The sequence below is a fragment of the Lygodium microphyllum genome, chromosome 17, assembly GCF_053477565.2.
Source record: "Lygodium microphyllum isolate KBCC chromosome 17, Lygodium_microphyllum_v1.1.10, whole genome shotgun sequence".
NCBI lineage: Eukaryota > Viridiplantae > Streptophyta > Polypodiopsida > Schizaeales > Lygodiaceae > Lygodium > Lygodium microphyllum.
This window is the reverse complement of record NC_141151.1, coordinates 4,530,516-4,549,053: the sequence shown is the minus strand read 5'-3', so window position 1 is coordinate 4,549,053 and position 18,538 is coordinate 4,530,516. Positions and strand designations below refer to the sequence as shown.

Sequence of the window (18,538 nt, the reverse complement as noted above, 5' to 3'; positions counted from 1 at the left end):
CAATTTTGAAGGGTAATCTCAAACCATTAGCATAGAATAAATCAAATTCCATCGTTCACATGAAGTCTTAGTTAAGATTAAGTATACATGATAGTACTCATCAAAGTAACTCTATGTATATATTAGTCCGTATAAGGCAATTATGTGTGTGGTTGGCTCCTCTATCCACTTTTTGGAAAAATGGAAGAAGTGGAAGTACACACACATTGTTGCAACATCAAAGAAGTGGAAGTATGGATTTTTCTTTGAAACAATTGGGGAGAGTAACACAATTTGCTACTTTTGCAAAAGCTTCCTATTGATGCAAAGATAGATTGAGAATGTGGGTTGCAAGTTAGTAAACATGGTAAACCAAGGAAAATGTGAAAGCTAGGCAGAGACTAATATGTTGTGCCATATGCATGACTACCTTACCTTGGACACAAGATAAAGCACTCAAGGGGACTCTTGATGTTACACATATGGTAGAGGGGCATGATACACAACAAGATATATTTACTACTATATTATTTTGGTTGTAGGCTTAGGAAACCTTGAATCTCCATAGGGCTTTTCGAACCTATCCCCTTTTCCAAACCTTTCCTTTTTAAGTAAAACCCCCTTTGTCTCAAGTGTAATCACTCCCTCTCTTTTTCCCCTCCCCTTTTTAATTAGAGAGAGAGAGAGAGAGGAGGAGGAGGAGGAGAATAAGAATAAGAAAGAGGAAAAGAGGAAAGAGAAAGTCTTTTTAATTAAACCTTTTTTGGCAGATTTTGTTGAGAGAGAGGGAGAGAGGTGGGAAAGAGGGAAAATAGAAAGAGAGCAAGAGAAAAATACTCGATAGAGAAAGAAAGAGGAAAAGACAATTGAGAGAGAGAGAGAGAGAGAGAGAGAGAGAGCAAAAAATTAAGAGAAAGATACAAAGAGAGAAGAAAAGAAAAAAGAGAGGAGAGGGGGGAATATAGAGAGAATTATAAAGAGAAAAGATAAACTTTGAGAGAGAGAGAGAGAAGGAAAAGAGAGGAGATGGGGGGAGAAGCAAAGAAGAGAGAGAGAGGGGAAAAAATTGGTGAGAGAATAAAAGGAGAGAGACAGAGAGAAAAGAAGAGAGTATGAATACATAGTGTTTTATAGAGAGAGAAAATGTAAAAGTTAAAAGAAAATAAAAAGTTAAAGAGAATGAAGATAAAAAAATAAAAGAGAGAGAGAGAGAGAGAGAGTTGATGATAATGACGATAATGAAAGAGGAAAAGGGGGAGAGGGGCAAAAGAGGAAATAGAAGTTTTTTAAATTTCAACCTTTTTTGAGAGGGGAGAAGAAGAAGAATTGAGAAAGAGAGAGATAGAATTATAGAGCGAAAATATAAAATTTAAAAGAGAGAGGTGGGGAGAGAAGAAAAGGAGAGAGAGAGAGAGAGAGAGAAGAAGAAGAAGAAGAGAGGATTATAGGGAGGAAATATAAATTTTTTTTAAAAAAAGAAAGAGAAGAAAAAATCAAAGAGAAAATGAAGAGAGAGAGAGAGAGGAGAAGAAGAAAAGGGAAAAAGAAAAGAGGGAGAGAGAAAGAAAATAGAAGAGGGGGGGAGAGAGAGAGAGAGAGAAGAAAAGTCAAGAGAGAGGGAAAAAAAGAGGAGAGGAAGAGGGAGAGAGAGAGAGAGAGAGAAGAAAAGTTGGGAGAGGGAAAAAAAGAGGAGAGGAAATTCTATGTTTGATGAGAGAGAGAGAGAGAGAGAGAAAGAGAGAGAACAAGGAGATGAGAGAAAATAAACTAAAATGAAATATAAAGGGAAAAAAATAGACATGGGATTTGGAAGAGAAAAATAAGAAATAGAGGGGGAAAATAGGAGAGAGAAAGAGAAATGGTACATGGCAACTTTGCTTTTGCCACTTCGTGGCAATGGCACGAAGCTATCACGAGTGGCCTAGTGTTTTGCACATGCAAAGTGAAGCGTGTGTAATGCTAGTTCATGATTAAATGCAATATGAAGATGTGGTGATTGTGAATCCTTTGCCTAAGGGACCAAACATGACATCAAATACACGTGGATATTCCTGCTAGGAATGTGGATATAAACGCCCTTATGTATGAAAGATCCTATGATAGGTATGCTAGAAATGCAAATGTATGTCAAAGTAAGACTCCTTTACATGGCCGCATAATCAAACCCACATTTGATGCAATGTATGTGAAATATTAGGTGGTGCCAATGCAAATGGATATATTCATAAGTCTACTACATCGAGAGATGGTATACGCATTGATGATTCTCTTGGAATGTAGGCCCTTGTTTTTGGGCGACCAAGTGGCTATGCACAAGTCTATCACAGCCATTGAGATGATTTCTAAATTATGATCTCTATATTGCTATCGCATAATCATCGTCAAGAAAATGATATGCTGTGTGTCTCTCAATAACAAGAGCAGTCGCCACGAGTAAATATATGCTGTTGTTGGTGTATCATCTGGATGACCGCTTACATCAAAACACAAATGGAGTCCACTGTATACAAAAGACTGGCATAAAGACTGGAGCATGTTGATCACGATCCTAAATGTACAGAATAATGCAGGCTTCCTTGTCTGGTGTGTGTTCCATGTTTCACATTTTACGAGCATGTACATGAGCAGGCGCGTGGTTTTTTGTCAGCGGTCTTCCTTCCATCATTTACAAATGAGTCGCCATGTTAAGACTTGAGTATGCTGAGGCAGAGGCATCATTGTCTGTTACTGTTAATCAACCCAAATGTGAGTAGTGCCAAATTCCATGTTATGCCAGGACCGAGAACGATGCAAAAGTACTGAAAGGTAGGATTGCTTGTTAATTCTAGTGAACCCAAATCCTTACCTTGAAATGTGGGGCTTGGGAGCTGTTCTGTCATCTGATATGCATGCTTGTTTTCATTCTGCACCTTTGCATGAGATTCATCTCCTCTCCCGAGCTAACACAGGTTTCTGTATTCATCATGTGTGTAATGATGCAACCTTCTCTTCTGAGTAACAGTGCGCCTGAGGGACTCAGAAGGCGAGATCACGGATGCAGTTTACACCTACGTGTCTGTCAGCGCCACCAAGTTTACCAATGTCTCCAAGGTAAGCCATGGTGGAGGGTGAAGGCTAAGAAATCTCAATTGCTTGCTAAGATACACCGAACAATCTCATGAGCAGTCAGTCGCTCGCTCTAACAATTGCTCAGTAATTGTAGATGCAATCAGAAGGGGCGTATGCTAAGCTGAAGGCGATTGATAATGGGGGCGGCTTGCTGGGGTGGGTTGGGGGAGCGCTGGAGGGCGTGGTGGGGCTGGCGAAGGGGGTGGTGGGGAATGCGGCCAAGGCCATCGCCTCCATGGCCAAGTCTGCGGTGACCGCCATGTTCGGCCCCACCATCGGGGGCCTCTTCGGCATGCTGCTCGATGGCGTCTCCAAGTTCAGCAGTTGGGTGCTCGGTGGCTTCGGGCTTGGCAGCCTTCTATCGTCATCATCATTTGCAAGCAAGCAGTGCGGGTACTCTCTCTCTCTCTCTCTCTCCCTCTCTCTCTCTCTAAATGATGAGTAGTTATGTTAATCACATGAGAAACACAAGAGTACTTAGCAAAAGAATATCGCTCTCTCTCTCTCTCAATCAACAACATTGCACATTCTTGTTCTCATTATTGCTTTAATTGCTTCCATGGCATATATTAGAGTGCAATCCCATGGTGTGTTCTGAAACAAGGGTGAAGCATTCAAAAAGTTTCAAAACATAGAGAACGCATTTCCATGGTAGTCTCACGAGTTGCCCTCACTGACAGTTTATGATCTTCTTCACTGACAGCTCAACATGAGTGTATAGTTTCTACCTCTGTGTCCTCAAAATATAAATAGGCATATTGGCTCAAATTCATACGAATAGGGAGAGGTTTGAAACTTTTGCTAAAGCAACGAAAGTTTTAAAACGCACGCTTTGATCCGAAAATCAAGGAAATGAAGCTTTAAATCGCTGTGTGAAGGGTCATTTTTTGAAACAATCATGTGCTTTTTGTTCCGAAACTCTTCGTATGAACATGCACGTTAATGCACAATAACTCATTACAAGATGAAATGAAAGTGACCTTGTTGAATGTAGAAAGCTTTATTGCTTTTCTTGCTCTTGAGAGGTGAGGTTCCCCATAGGTCAAATCATTGACCTCGAAGATGGACTTGCAACTTTGTGAGTTGAAGGTCCACTCCTAGGTCGATGGACCCTACCATGTTGCAAGTAGCATCAAAACAAAGAAGGGCTTCCCTTCCTCAAAAAAGAGACCGCCATTTTGAGAGGAGAGAGAAAATGAAAACGCAAAGCGAATAAGAAAAGCTATCACCTCATGTCTACTCCCATCAATCATCCAAAGTAACTCCAAATTTAGATGAAATTTTACTTGTGTGGCATGGTTCTAATATTCCTCCTCATCATGACCTTGCTTTGCACAAACTACTTCAAGAGACTAAGGATTTCCATAAAGATCAAGAATCACGGATGATTCTTAATAATTGAACGGGAAGTGCTAGACAATTCTCTAATCCCTTTGTACTTCAATGTGATCAAAAGAAAAGGAAAAAAAGAAATTGTAACCAACATTGAAGACACACAATGTGGGCTTTTGAAAAGTGATGAACAAATTCTTAAGGTTTTTAGAGGCTTCCTATCAAATATTATTTACACAACACCTAATCAATTAGATCATTATGATAATGAGTTGAGGGACTCCCTTGAAGACACCCCCTCATCCATTTTGGATAAGCAAAAATGACATCTTGTAAAAACTTTTACTAATGATGAAGTCACGAAACTTTATTCAAGTGAAAATCGACAAGTTGTTTGGTTCGAATGGCATCCTAGTCAAGGTCCTTCATGCATTATGGAAGGACCATTCAAGTGATTTGGTACAACTCCTTAATCATTACAAGAATCCCCAAGCTCTCATTTCATGGGATCTCATCATTGTTGCCAAGAGAAATGGGGACTTGGGAATTGAAAAGTGCATACTAGAGCTATGGGTTTAGCCCTTTGTCTCCTTTAAAGGCTCAATTTGATCAAGCATGGGCATAGCTCCTTACATTTTGGTTCATGAATCTCAAGCTCCCAAAAGGGAATTGGGATAATGTTCACTGGGTGGACATATTGATGGCTAAAGGTCTCCCAATCAAATACCCTCTATGGTCATGCAAAGCCAAGTGCATCCTTGACACTTCTAACCTATAGGATCTCATGATAGTCCCTATTCCTCCACCTTCAAATGATTCCAATGTTGGATTGATCTTGCAAACTAGGTAACTTTTTAGAATTGACTAAATGCCAAAGCCCCTTTTTTTAAAGTTGTGCAAATTTTGTGTTCATGCATGTAAGATATATCCACACTACTACAGAGAGGTTTGAAAGATACTAGCATCTCTCTACCAAGTCTAGACATTCACACATTGCATAATCCTCAAGTTGAAGCTAAGATAACTACCTTTTGTAGATTCCCCTATGATGAAAGACCAAAACAACAAGATGAAAGATATTTGGGATGAACTTGCATCCCTTGGTAAGATCATGGCTTCAAAGGACTTTGGTGTGACACTTCTCTCGCATCTTCCATCATGAGAGTATGATACACCATTTTTCTCACCTCTCATATGCAAGAAACTATCGCTTGGGAGGAGCAAGTCCCAATGGTGCTTAAGCAGGATGCACATCATAGGAGAAATTTTGATGGAATCAAAGCACAGAGCCATGTCTTTGTAACATCATCTTTAGATAAACGACAAGCAAATTTGAAGAAAGAGAAGTAGAAGTCCAAGAAATTGAAGTCGTCTTCAGACTTCGATACAGATTCAAAGGGGAAGCATAAATGATGTCCCAAGTGCCCACACCATGGGAAGACCTCACACCCCCAAAAGAAGTGCCAAAAGAAATATCCTTACCTTCATGTGGGGAAAAGGATGAATATTTATCGGAGCCTTTCTCTACCTCTACTTCTTAGTCTATCCTTGCTATTACTCTCATGAGTTAGTGTTCTTTCACATCCATGAGAAGGAGTCTTCTTCAATTGTCTTGTCTTCTGAGAGGCCTTAGCTCATTGGCAACATTTCTTCAAGGCAAATGACTCCACGAGGAGATTGGCTCCATGACCTCCATTCATTTGAGGTTATAGTCACTAGTGATATTTCATTGGTGCCTATTTATGGTGTTGGTACCTTGGTACTATTGCATGGTCGTCCATCAAGCTCTGTCTTGAAAGTCTTATATGTTTCGAATTTGCACTTCCATCTACTCCCAATTCATGACCTTACGAGACTCAATACCCAAGTTATCTTCACTGAGCAAGAAACTTTTGTTGAGGATTCTTCTTTGAGAGCCATTATTGCAATAGATTGGTAGGAGATGGGGCTATACATGCTCCATTTCCCTTCTGTCATGAAGGGCTCTTCAAGGAAAAAATTTATTGCCACACACATTCTCAATTATGCACCATCATCCCACAAATTCTATCCCATCCCCCACTATCTCCTTCTAGTGGTTCCCTCATACTTGCCATCTCTTTTAGAGAAGGACGATATCAATGACATGGTTGTCAATTCCCTAGCCCTTTATGTTTTAGAGGGGGATTTCTAGGATCATGAAGAGCTTCTTTGAAGATTGCAATCTTGTATTTGCCTTTCCTTCAAGGGGCTGTCTCTTTCATTCATCATTGAGCCACCATCCCTTGCCACTTGCATACCCATCCCATGGTGCTTTGTCCTTGTTCTTCTTTCTTGGCACATTAGAGATCCATCAATAGCACCTCAATGTCATCTCTCATTTAGGTTCAAGCCTTTGCTCACCCATTCCCAAAAGTGGAGTTTTTTTATCCATTCAAGGCCTCCGCTTCCATTGGCCTATGGTGGCCTCCCATTCGATCATTCTTCCCATTGGATCTATTCTTCCCTCTTCTGGACAAGGGGTCTTACTCCTTGTTTGGCATCCTTCATTGACAAACTTCATTGGTAGTTGCACTCCTCCTACCACCCTTAGATTTGTTCCATGTTATTTGGCCTTCTTGCCCACAATCTAAGAGGGGGTGTTAGCAATCATGTGTGTCATGTACAATCATCTCTTGCTTGTGAGCCTTAGACAAGGACATTAGGAGATCTAACATTGTGTTTTTGTATCATTTTATGGATTTTAAACACTTTAGATGGAGGAGGCACTATTACATTTTGTTTCTGACATGGTGACCATTTTGGTCAATTGGGCCAGTTGATTAAGCACCCACAGTTGAGCTTGGCTAACTTTTATTCTCGTTGTTGCCACAACTTGCTTATTTGCATGCTGCCCTCTTAGCCCATTCATCCATTGGGTCATTTTCTCAGTCAACCTCCTTCATCTCATCATATTTATCTCTTGCCTCCATATAGCACCCACATCAACATCTAGAGTTGCATACTAGGGCTGATAGAGATCAACTATTGTATCATTCAATCTTAATCATGTTGTTCATTCATCCTTTGTTTCTTCTACTCTCTTTTCTCTCTCACTTTGTGTTCACTTTCCTTTCTATTGTGCACTCTCACAATATCAACATATGAGACTATGAAATTTGTAAAATAGAGAAGCTCACCAAAGAGATCTCTCATGTTATTATTGGCTACAACTTTAAGCCCTTTAATGAATTTAGATATCCAAAAGATGATCCTCCATGTTATACAGATTGTTGATATGTTTATGGCACTTGGGACTTCCCCTAGATAGCCTTTGTGTACTTGCTTCTAAACTAGGAAAACTTGAATAATTTAATGGAGACTTACCTTTTAGCCTTTATATGCCCCTCCAATGTCAAAGATTTAGGAAATAATTCAACTAGTTATTATAAACCTTGATGTAGTAAAGTTCTCTTATTGCAATCATATATAAGTGGTAGGATACATGTGCAATTTTCTTTTAAAGACAATACACTGTACTATATTGAAGTTTCAATGAAGAGGCTATAGTATTTTTGCATGATTAAGTTAAGATGAAAATTAAAGTTGGATACATTTTTTAAATAAAGTGTTAGTAGTATTAAGCACCTAATAGCAAGACTATTCTAGTATAACGATGATTCTAGTGTGTTCTTTTATTTAAAATGCAGTTGCCAAAGTGAATATGATGTCCTTTGCATCTTGTCAAGCTTCTGCTTTTCAGCTCTTCTCTCCTTGTTTGGCTTTTTGCTTGTGGTTGTGGGAGGTAAGATGCATTTGAATTAGAAACCAAACAATTATTGACATATAATGAAGATTATATGCCATTATTACCTAGAAAATGTAACCTATGTTAATTTGAAATTTGAATCCTTTCTTTACAGTTGTTATGTCATTTGTGCTTTTACATCGAATGGGTATGCTTGGACCCATGGTACGTAGTGTATGCCGATGTTGTCCCTTCCCATTGCGACTAATTAGAAGAGATGAAGATGGTAGTGAAGAAGAAAGTGAAGAGGATGAGGATAGCCCTAACCAATATACTAATGGTAGAGCCAACCAGCACCTACATAAAATGGATCCTATAGGTGCACCACCTATCTTACCATGGAACATGATGCCATCTCAAATGCCTTACAGATTTGGATAATAATTTCTCTCTCTCTCTCTCTCTCTCTCTCTCTCTCTCTCTCTCTCTCTCTCTCTCTCTCTCTCTCTCTCTCTCTCTCTCTCTCTCTCTCTCTCTCTCTCTCTCTCTCTCTCTCTCTCTCTCTCTCTCTCTCTCTCTCTCTCTCTCTCTCTCTCTCTCTCTCTCTCTCTCTCTCTCTCTCTCTCTCTCTCTCTCTCTCTCTCTCATGTATATGTGTACACGCGTTTTCTCCATTAAGATTAAGATAAAGTGATGAGAACAAAACTTTAATGCATGTAAGTTCTTGGAAAGAAACTAATTTATATCAAAGAGTTTGTCTAAAACCCAACTAGACACCACATTCAAAATAGTCACTTGGCTATATGAGACAATAGATTTGGGAATTTTCAATGAACTATTGGCAAAGTTTGTCTTCCATTGCAATACTACTTGGAAGGATGGTAAACACATCTTTTACAAAAGTGAGGCAATTCAAAAAGATGTACTTGTGACCCTTCCAAAAAAGAGTATTAAAGCCATGCACCTTGTCACAAATTGGGCTTTCAAAAGAAAGTAACCCTAGTATTGTGGCTAAAATCTGGCAAAAGTGTGAGTTTGAGCATTTGTTTCTTAAGGTCTAGTACAATCACCATCTCGAATGGCCTATAAAAGTACTCAATTAATGACCAATATGGAATAACTATGAGTTATAAAGACCTTGTAGCACGACCCAATCCACCACATGTTCATTTTATTGTTTCTATAAATGCATTGGCTATGTTTTGGGGAAATGAATGGGTTTTGGTTTTCCTAAATATATCATCTATATTTTTTATAAACAACAAACCACATGTTTTGGGGAAATGAATGGGTTTTGGTTTTCTTGAATATATCATCTATATTTTTTATAAACAACAAACCACACTCTTTCATAACGAGGATCCCCAAGCACCTCATGGAAGATATAGTCGCTAAATATATCATAATCAAATATCTAAAATACATTTGGATAGAAAGATTTTATGAAACCAACATCATGGTGAAGAAAGTACTCACTCAAAGTCATGATATGAGCTCCTCAAAGTCAAAAGGAATGGTCATTAGCTTTGCAAGTGCACTTACTAGGGTAATCAATGTAGGATTGGAACTCTCCATATCGATGCATCACTTGCCATCAAAATTGTCACACCATCGAGAAAAGTCATTATTTTAGGAGGCACAACACAAGAGTAGTCACACTCAAGAGGATCCAAGGGACAAACTAGGAAAAAAGAAAATAAGCAAAGAGAATGGGCTAGGGAAAGACAAAGGGAGCAAGAAGAACAAGAAAGAAAATGTCAAAGTGAACTTCTAGTAGAAAAAAAGTAGCCAAAGTGGAAAGAAGAGAAGTAGAGAAGAGACTAAGGAGAGTTCATCCACCTTGGATTCTAATGAAGGAGACACCCCAGAGAACGAGTAGCAGTCTATGCTACCAATTCTTGAAACTAAGATAGGATATGAGCCACACACTTTCTCAACAAATTCAAGCAATCATGATAGAGAGAGAGGAAGGTCACTCAAGTAAGGAGAGAAAAACTTGTTGAGAGCTAGCAAAACTTTGACGATCAAGAAATTCTCTAATAGGTATTGGTGTAGATACAAAATCTATAGATCAAAATCACTAATCTAGAGAAGGTGAAATCCATAAGAGAGGCCACAATCCCTTCATAGGGTGATAGGCAATGTCAAGAGAAGCTTACCATGGGCCCACGGGAGGTGCAATCTAGTACACTAAGCATAGTAAAAAATCTAGATACACTAGCTTTTATGTAATTAACATCAAATGGATAAAATGGAAGCACTTAAGGGTAAACAGGAGCTCTAGGTCAGATTAGGTGATACCCAGGTCGATAGGAAATTTATAGTTCGAACCAACCATTAGTTTGCATGACCTCTAGGCACAATTAAAGGGAAGAGAATTGGTAATAGAAGCAAAAGATAGGAAAGTGGAAGAGCTGCAAAAGCGATGGGAAGCAACCTACACTCAGGTAGCAAAGTTGACACTTCAATTAGAGTAGGAAAAATGTTGAATAGATCTTCATGAAGTAGACATTGAGGAGAGTTAGCAAGCTTGAGAATAGCTTAAGGTAGCTTGAGTTAATCTCCAAAATTTTGTCAATGCAAATCTATTCAACGCCATCAACAAGTTGAGAATGAAGTAAAGAAAACTTGGGAGAGGCATCGACAAAGGTGACCAACGAACTTTCAAACTTAATACAATTGCATGCATATGTATATGCATATGTAACCTCATATGTAGTAATAGGAGCTATATAGAAAGACAATCCATATAGTTTCCACCTCCAGCACTAATGATATAAAGGAGTTGAAGGCATAGCTGAGCTTGGCCAATGCAGTGAGCAATCTAAGCTTTGTCCAAATGCTTAATCTTTTGATCCTAGTCCCAACCAAAGAAGCACTTAGAGGCCAGCTAAAGCACATTGGCTAGGAGAGCAAGAGTTGGAAGTTGTAGGATAGGAGAGCTAGAGCCTTTTGAATCAAAAAAATTATTATCTATAGAGCCATTAAAATTTATGTCTTCTAAGGAAAATTTTGTGGAGCCCCAAGAATTTCATGAGCCAAGGGAGAGTGCATGTGATGCTCCTCAAGAACCACAAGCAATGGTGGAGTTGGCACTAGAGACATAAGAGCGTCGCTTGAGATTATTGAGTACACTATATGTTCTTTGAAAAGGTGACTAACGATCCTCTCGACTACAGAGGATGTGAATTGCAATGAGAAGATTTAGATAAACTAGTGAAGATATACCAAGAGCAAGGAGGAGAGAGCATGTTATAGTTTTTGACTTTAAAGTTTCAAAAGAAAGCTTTGAAAGGTTTTTTGACCAAACTGTTGTACAAACATTGATTTGGGTAGGAAAGAGTATTGCTCAGAAGTGGAATGAAAAAAAGGATAAATATACCCTTTGGGAATCTTGTCAGCTCCAAAAAAGGCGAGAATGGCAATGCAAGGTCAACATTCTATTCAGAGCTATGAAAGAGCTAATACACTCCATTTCCCTTATCCTTAGTGGCATAGATATCATTATTTGCAATGCTATGGCCGGTATAACTTTCCAAAGATCCCCAATGTCAATGCTCTTGAATGTGAAAATTTGTACTCCTTCCAATCCCGATACCTTCGACCCTCCTTCTACACATTCCTTAAAGACTTCACCACCTTTCTCGATTTGCCTTGATCACCGCATTAACTATCTTTACTTTTAGTTAAATTGTTGGACCAAGGCAACACCCTTTGAAGATGGATTTCCTCCATTGTTCTTTGACATCAACATTGGTGTAGACAGAGTGCCCATGATTCGATTGCACTTGCACGTTGCACTCTTCCCATCCTTTTATGGGGTGTTACTAGAAGACATAGTCCATAGCCCATTCGCCTTTTGCACCCACCCCTTCTATTGAGTCCTCCATTGAACTATGACATGTAGTAAAAGACTATAAAGACTATATGCCTGACAAAGGGATGTTTCAGTCACACTTTGCAACCACTAATCACTCTCGAAGGGATAAATTTACCCTTTAAAAATGTAAGAAAAAGAAAATAAATAAGAGAGCAAAAGGTCCAACCTAGATAGGTGCACTACACAACCATTACATCTAGGGGTTCTCAAGTTAGGCACATCCATCTTGATCTTAAGTCCTTCATTCAAAAAATTATGTAGATTAACACTAAGCATTTACCCTTGGTTGTGCAAATGATCTGATGGCCTCAATCGATTGCCTCTGATTTTAGCCCCTAGCGCTTTTCCCACAACACAACCTCGAGGCACATCACAGGAAAGATACCCCAAGCTGGTGCAGACAACTTGTCACCTTGTTACTTGCATTGCATAATAAAACCATACGTCCTTAAGTGTGAGACAACTCGAGCAGCTTGCTTAAAGCTTGACCCATCTCTTAGTTACACTTGCATGAGAACTTGCACAAATAGTGAGGTAGATACACCCCCTAGGAGAGAACTTTGATTGCAAATTGTTAAAGAGCACCCAATGACATCTATGGCTGTTTGTTCTTTGTAGCAATTCTACATCCATGAATCCCTCTTCCACCTACTCAAGCACCATCAGCATAGCTACAATAACAACTTCGCTACACTCTCAAGGGCAATTAGTACTTCTCCAAAAGAACCATCTCACCATGACTATCCTTGATACTAAGTTCTATGCTATTGTGTGCCATGGGATATGCACATGTCTAGGAGGGGAGTAATAGTAACCCTATTATGGAGAAATGTTGACCCTAGCAGGGTGCTTATGGGAAGCACCCACTAATGAGGAGAAACACATTTTTCAAGTGTAAATGCTACAAAATGTTTATAATGTGTTCTCAAAATATGTTGTATTTAGTATGAAATTAAGAGCCAATTGTGCAAGTTGTGAATATTTCTATTTGGACTTGAGTCTCGTGTGAATTCCAAAATGTTTGCAATGTAAAGGCTAGTCAAAAGGCCACAAGTGTCAATTGGATGCCCAAAACATATGGAAACCCTAAGGGACATTGTATAAAAGGGATGAAAATAATTAAAGAATCCATTCATGCATGTAATCACTTTTTCTCTTACCTTTTTTGCTACTCCCACAAGTGAGAGTGAGAAGAGAGAGATTGTAATAGAGTGTGTATGGACTGAGAAATGTGGTGTTGAGAAGCTCTTGGATTCCTTCATCTACTTCTCCATCCCATCCTCAGTGTGTGTTGAGAGTGCAAGTGAGGGTGTGTAAAGTTGAGAGAGTGAGGAAGTGAGGGAGGTGGTATACGAAGCTTTCTCCTTTTCTTTTCTACCCTCAATCTAGTCATTGGCAACTCCTCTCGCGCATGGGCAACAACAAAAGTAAGGAGGCGAGTAAGCGAGTGCATGCCAAGATTGTGGGAGGGTGGCTTACTAATGCAAACAATGGCAACATGGTAAGTATTGGTAAGTTCGTTCACTACATCGCAATAAGTCATTGGATTCTTGTGCATGTGTGAGTACGCTAGGTGAGGGATAATCATGACTAAGTGCATCAAATCCCTTGAAACAATAAGGGTGTGTCCAATGGTCTTAACATTGGACTTATGAGGGCAACACATTGCAAGCCAGAAGTCTAATGTAAATATTATTGTCCAAACCATCTAAATTAATTACTAACGTACTAAAGTTACTAAATTTTTAACATTTTATTAAATAAATCATTAATAAACATATACATAAATATAATGAATTAATATAGCACAAGGTCATTGGCATAATCTAATTGTTAATTAATCATATTTACTACTATCCTATAACTATTAATTAGTTTACTACCATAAAACTCTTCATTAATCTAATTAGCTCTTTGGTTACTTTAGCATTGTTGATATTCTCACAAATTATTTTAATCATTACTTTAATTAGTAAATTGACTACATTAATTATTCTACTTCTGTGAGGGCAAAGCTGGTGATTAGCACCATGATGGTAGCAATGATGTTCATGAGTATGAAGTCAATATCTTGTCAATTGTAAACATGGGCCCACCCCTTTGACATTTTATGTTCATATTTTGTACCATAGATATGCTTTCATTATATTAATTGTATGCCATTTTGTCACTCTATGTACATTGATTCTAAGACATTTCACCACTTCAAATGTTCCTCGTTTACATCCTACTCTATATGCTTGTGCCAATATAAGTGGATTAGTTTATGTTAGCTTGAATGAAGTTACAAAAGATGTGTGTGTGTGTGTGTGTGTGTGTGTGTGTTACCAAAAGACGTGACTTTAACATTCTTCAACTTTATATATGTCCAAAATTCATCTCAAAAATTTTCTTCAGCATACACCCACAAGTGCATTGAACTTCAAAAGAGGAGAAATTTTGCTACAATTTATGGCAAAAGCCATAAGTCTAGAAGAGACTCTCCGCATTAATATTGAAAATATGCCATTACAATGAAAGTAGATTCATCAAAAGCACACAAGATATAGATAAGGAAGAAGATTGGTACTTGCAAGTCCACCAAGACCACATATTAGTAAGAACTAATGAGTAGAGTTGGGTTGCAAGTGTTAGGGTCCACTTCTGGTTGATATCCCCTTTAATCAATATAGAAGTTTACCTTTGATGAATTTGTGTTGCGTATAATTGTTGATTAGCAAAGAGATATGTTGTTACACATTTGAAACCTAGTCCTCAAAGTTGGAATGCAACTCAAGTAAAGAGCAAATGAGTGGTTCTAAAGTCAAGAGGGTAAGGGGAGGGTGGATGATAGAATATATAGAAGGAGAAGTTCTCAATTTAAAGCTTCAAGGGTGAAGTATTAATTCATAGGTTGTCTCTTTCCTTTATATTAAGTTAGGAAAGCACTAGCCATTAGCTAGATAAATTGAACAATAATGCACAATTGTGTTGAATTCTAGCTTGAAAAATATCCAAGAGCATATCTTTATATGATGTTACTTCGAGAGGATGTTTTTAAGATCAAACAAGTGCATATTTTTAATAATTAGAGAATTAGACTAGTATTCTATATGGTACAAACAGCTTGGACACCCGAGTTACTAAATGATTCTATTGAAGTGGACAACTTTCAATGTTAATCGAAGAAGCATTATTTGTTAATTTATGTAAGGACAGTTGTTGGTGTGAAGCCTTAATTGGGCTATTAGATTGTGTGTGTGTGTGTGTGTGTGTGTGTGTGTGTGTGTGTGTGTGTGTGTGTGTGTGTGTGTGTGTGTGTGTGTGTGTGTGTGTGTGTGTGTGTGTGTGCGTGCGTGCGCACACGCATGTGTGCATGCATGTTGCTAGTTTTTTTTTTTTTAAAGAAAGGCAAATAGCATTATACAGAAAATTATATGTCAAGAGTAACGAATGGGAACCCCACAAAAAAGTAAATCGTCAATGACCTTCTAGATGCCAATTTTTTTCAAATCTCTCAAGAAGAGGGGCTATACAAGGCAAACCGTACACCATATTGGATTGATGATATTATTGGCATTCTTGAAAAATGAATTTATGATTGCCCAATCAAGAATGCAAGGTGTAAATGTCTTCTTCTGGACAAGACGATTATATCAACTCAATCAAGATGATCTTATGAGCATATGTGTATGCAAACATGAGATGTTTGGTGTGCTCACTAAAGCACATGGGGTTTTTATACCCCCAAGATTTGGACTTCCAACTAAGGATAAATTGAGCATAGACGTGTTAGAAGTAGGAAATATAACTTGGGGGAAAAAATGATACTTAAGCCGAATGAGAAAAATTTCAAGAAATTCAAGAAATGTTTTCTCATAGGCTATTAGCTTGCTTAAAGCAAGAGATAGTATTAAAATGTCAAGTGAAGTTCATTCCAATCAAATGTTTGTGTTCTCTCCTTGTTATCTACTATTAATTGAATCAATTAAAATTCAATCATCTCATTCTTTGAATTTTATTATGGTATCAAAGCTTAGTCATCTAAAGTCTTCTTTTTAGAATCATCACTCTCTTTATTTCACTTAAAATCAATAAGAAGCTGGGGGCATTCTTCCTAGCCCTTGGCTAGAGGTTATTATAGCATATTTCTTCCACATCCCTTCAAAAAAGTCTTTTCAAATCCTTCATCATCTAAGTTGGCTTGAAGTGACATCTCCTTGCTTGATGATGCAAGAAAGTGTGACAAAAATAACTTCTAGAGCACATGGAAGTTCAAGGTGCGGACTCTACTAATTATTAAGAACATGTGGAAGATTGTTATAGGTGAAGAAGCAAGACCAACTCATGTAGCTAAACAAAGAAATGATTGGGATAGAAGAGAAACCCAAGCTTAAGGATTCATCAACATCAATGTAGAGGCATGGGACATCTTAGAAAAATAATGGAGAGTATAAGAGCACCATTAGAGCAATGCATTTGAAGTTTAATTTGAATGAAACAATTCAAGTTTCAAATGGAAGTATGCATGATTATTTACTCAATATTAAAGACATTGAGGATGAACTAATTGTCATTGGGTGAGGATGTCAAAGAGAAAGAGATCTCACAAGTTATCCTAAAATGTGTGAAGAGAGAGTATAAGCACTTTGTTACTTCCATTGCTACGAGGGAAAATTTTCTTTCACTTGAAGACCTCAAATCCCTTCTTATTCAAGGAGAAGAAAAGTTCAAGGATGACACACTTACTTAGAAAAAATAAGAATCTTCCCTTGCAATGGTAAGAGAAGAAAGAGCAACTACAAGATAAATATATGGAAGAGAAAGAGGAATCCACTCTGGCAACAGTCTATGGTTTCACAATCAAGAAGAATAGTGACTATAAAGGCAATAATAATGAGCAAGAGGAAGAGGATATTCACCAAAAAGATAAGTCCAATACAACTATTGTGGCTATAAAGGCTATTGGAAAAGAGATTGTAGAAAGAAGATGACTAATCAATAACATGGAAGAAGACCCCTATTTCAAAATGGGCCACCCAATGGAAAAGATTCAAATATCAACTACATGGTATCAACTTCAAATTAACTAACATTGGTGGTAATAAATATTCATATCCACTTGCATGAGCCACTCAAATTAGAAACTTCAAGATGAATTATATATGGACTCTAGAGCCTCTAATCATATGACTCATCACTCAACATGGTTCAATTAAGTTCAATCCCTCAATACTACACATAGCACAGGAGATGATTCGTATCATACTATTAAATAAGAAGGCATTATTCCCCTTCAAATGTCTTCAAGAAATATAAAAGAATTTTTTAAATATTCTTTTAGTTCGTCTTACTATTACTAAGAGTTAACTTTTAGTTTGTTAAATTATTTGACAAGGATATGAGGTTTGATTCAATCAAAATAGATGTCTTGTACAACAACTGAAAGAGAATAGAAAATTAGTGGCACAAGGAGAGCATATTGGAAGGATGTTCAAAATGATGACATTTACATCTCATCAAGCAAGCTACTATAGCAAGGTTTCCCTCTACCTCAATGACATTGCGGCATAGAAGATTGGGATACATGAACTACAAAATTAGCATACATTTGAGAGAGCAAAGCTAGTTGAAGGTTGCTCATACTCCAATTCAATGAAGATAATCATACGTTTGAAGAGAGAGAATCTAGTTGAAGATTTCTTTTACTCTAGTTCAATGAAGATAACCATATACATTCCTCATGCTACTTTGGAAGAAGACAAAGAACAAGATTCAAGAAGAATATCTTTAGAGCAAAGCAAAGGCTTGATATCATCATATGGATAGATGGGGGCTAGTCCAAATAACAACTTTAAGAGATTATAAGTACTTTACCTTTTGTTGATGACTTATCAAGAAAGATATGGATTTATCTAGTCAAGCAAAACTTTGAAACGTTTTCTAAGTTTTAAGAGTTCAAAGAAATGTTAGAGAATAAATGTAATGCATATATCAAGGTTCTAAGATTAAATGAAGTGGGGAGTTTATCTCAAATGAATTTTAAAATTGAATGAAGGGGAGGAGTTCATCTCAAATGAATTTGAATAATATTGTTAGGAAAATGATATAAGAAGACAATACAATTTCATGCATACCCCTTAGAAAAATGATGTTGTTGAGAGAAAGAATAAAGTTTTGGTTGAGCATGCGAGGTCTGTGTTAAATGATGTTAATCTTCCAAACGCTTATTGGATTAAAGCTAAAAATACTTCAATGTATCTCATGAATAGAAGTTCCACAAAAGAACTTATTAATCTTATTCTAGAGAAGGTATATGTAGGAGAAAACCAAATGGATCTCATCTCAGGGTGTTGGGTTGTGTTGCATACAAGCATATTGATGGTGAGTTAAAAAGAAAACTTGATCCTAAATCCCATATATGAATTTTTTAATTGGTTATAATGAATTAAATCCAAAGTTTATAGATTATATATATCATCAAGACTTATAAGTTTTCTATCTCAAGAGATGTTGCTTTGGATGAAGATGATAGGTGGTATTCAACCCCACCA

At 37.6% G+C, this 18,538-nt stretch overlaps 1 protein-coding gene across 2 annotated transcripts in view; it reads left to right on the top strand.

The window, feature by feature from the left end:
* Positions 1-8,595, top strand: part of LOC148021525 (protein HAPLESS 2-B-like) — a 309,826-nt gene extending 301,231 nt beyond the window's left edge. Inside the window, exons 15-18 of one of the 2 annotated variants that reach the window (XM_087696627.1) lie at positions 2,981-3,069; positions 3,182-3,480; positions 8,088-8,182; positions 8,301-8,595. In XM_087696627.1, the coding sequence (XP_087552753.1) occupies positions 2,981-3,069; positions 3,182-3,480; positions 8,088-8,182; positions 8,301-8,566 (749 nt within the window). In that variant the 3' untranslated portion in view covers positions 8,567-8,595. Of the gene's footprint in view, positions 1-2,980; positions 3,070-3,181; positions 3,481-8,087; positions 8,183-8,300 lie in introns of those variants that run through there. The other variant, XM_087696629.1, reaches the window with a different exon arrangement.
* The last annotated feature ends 9,943 nt before the right edge of the window (positions 8,596-18,538 follow it).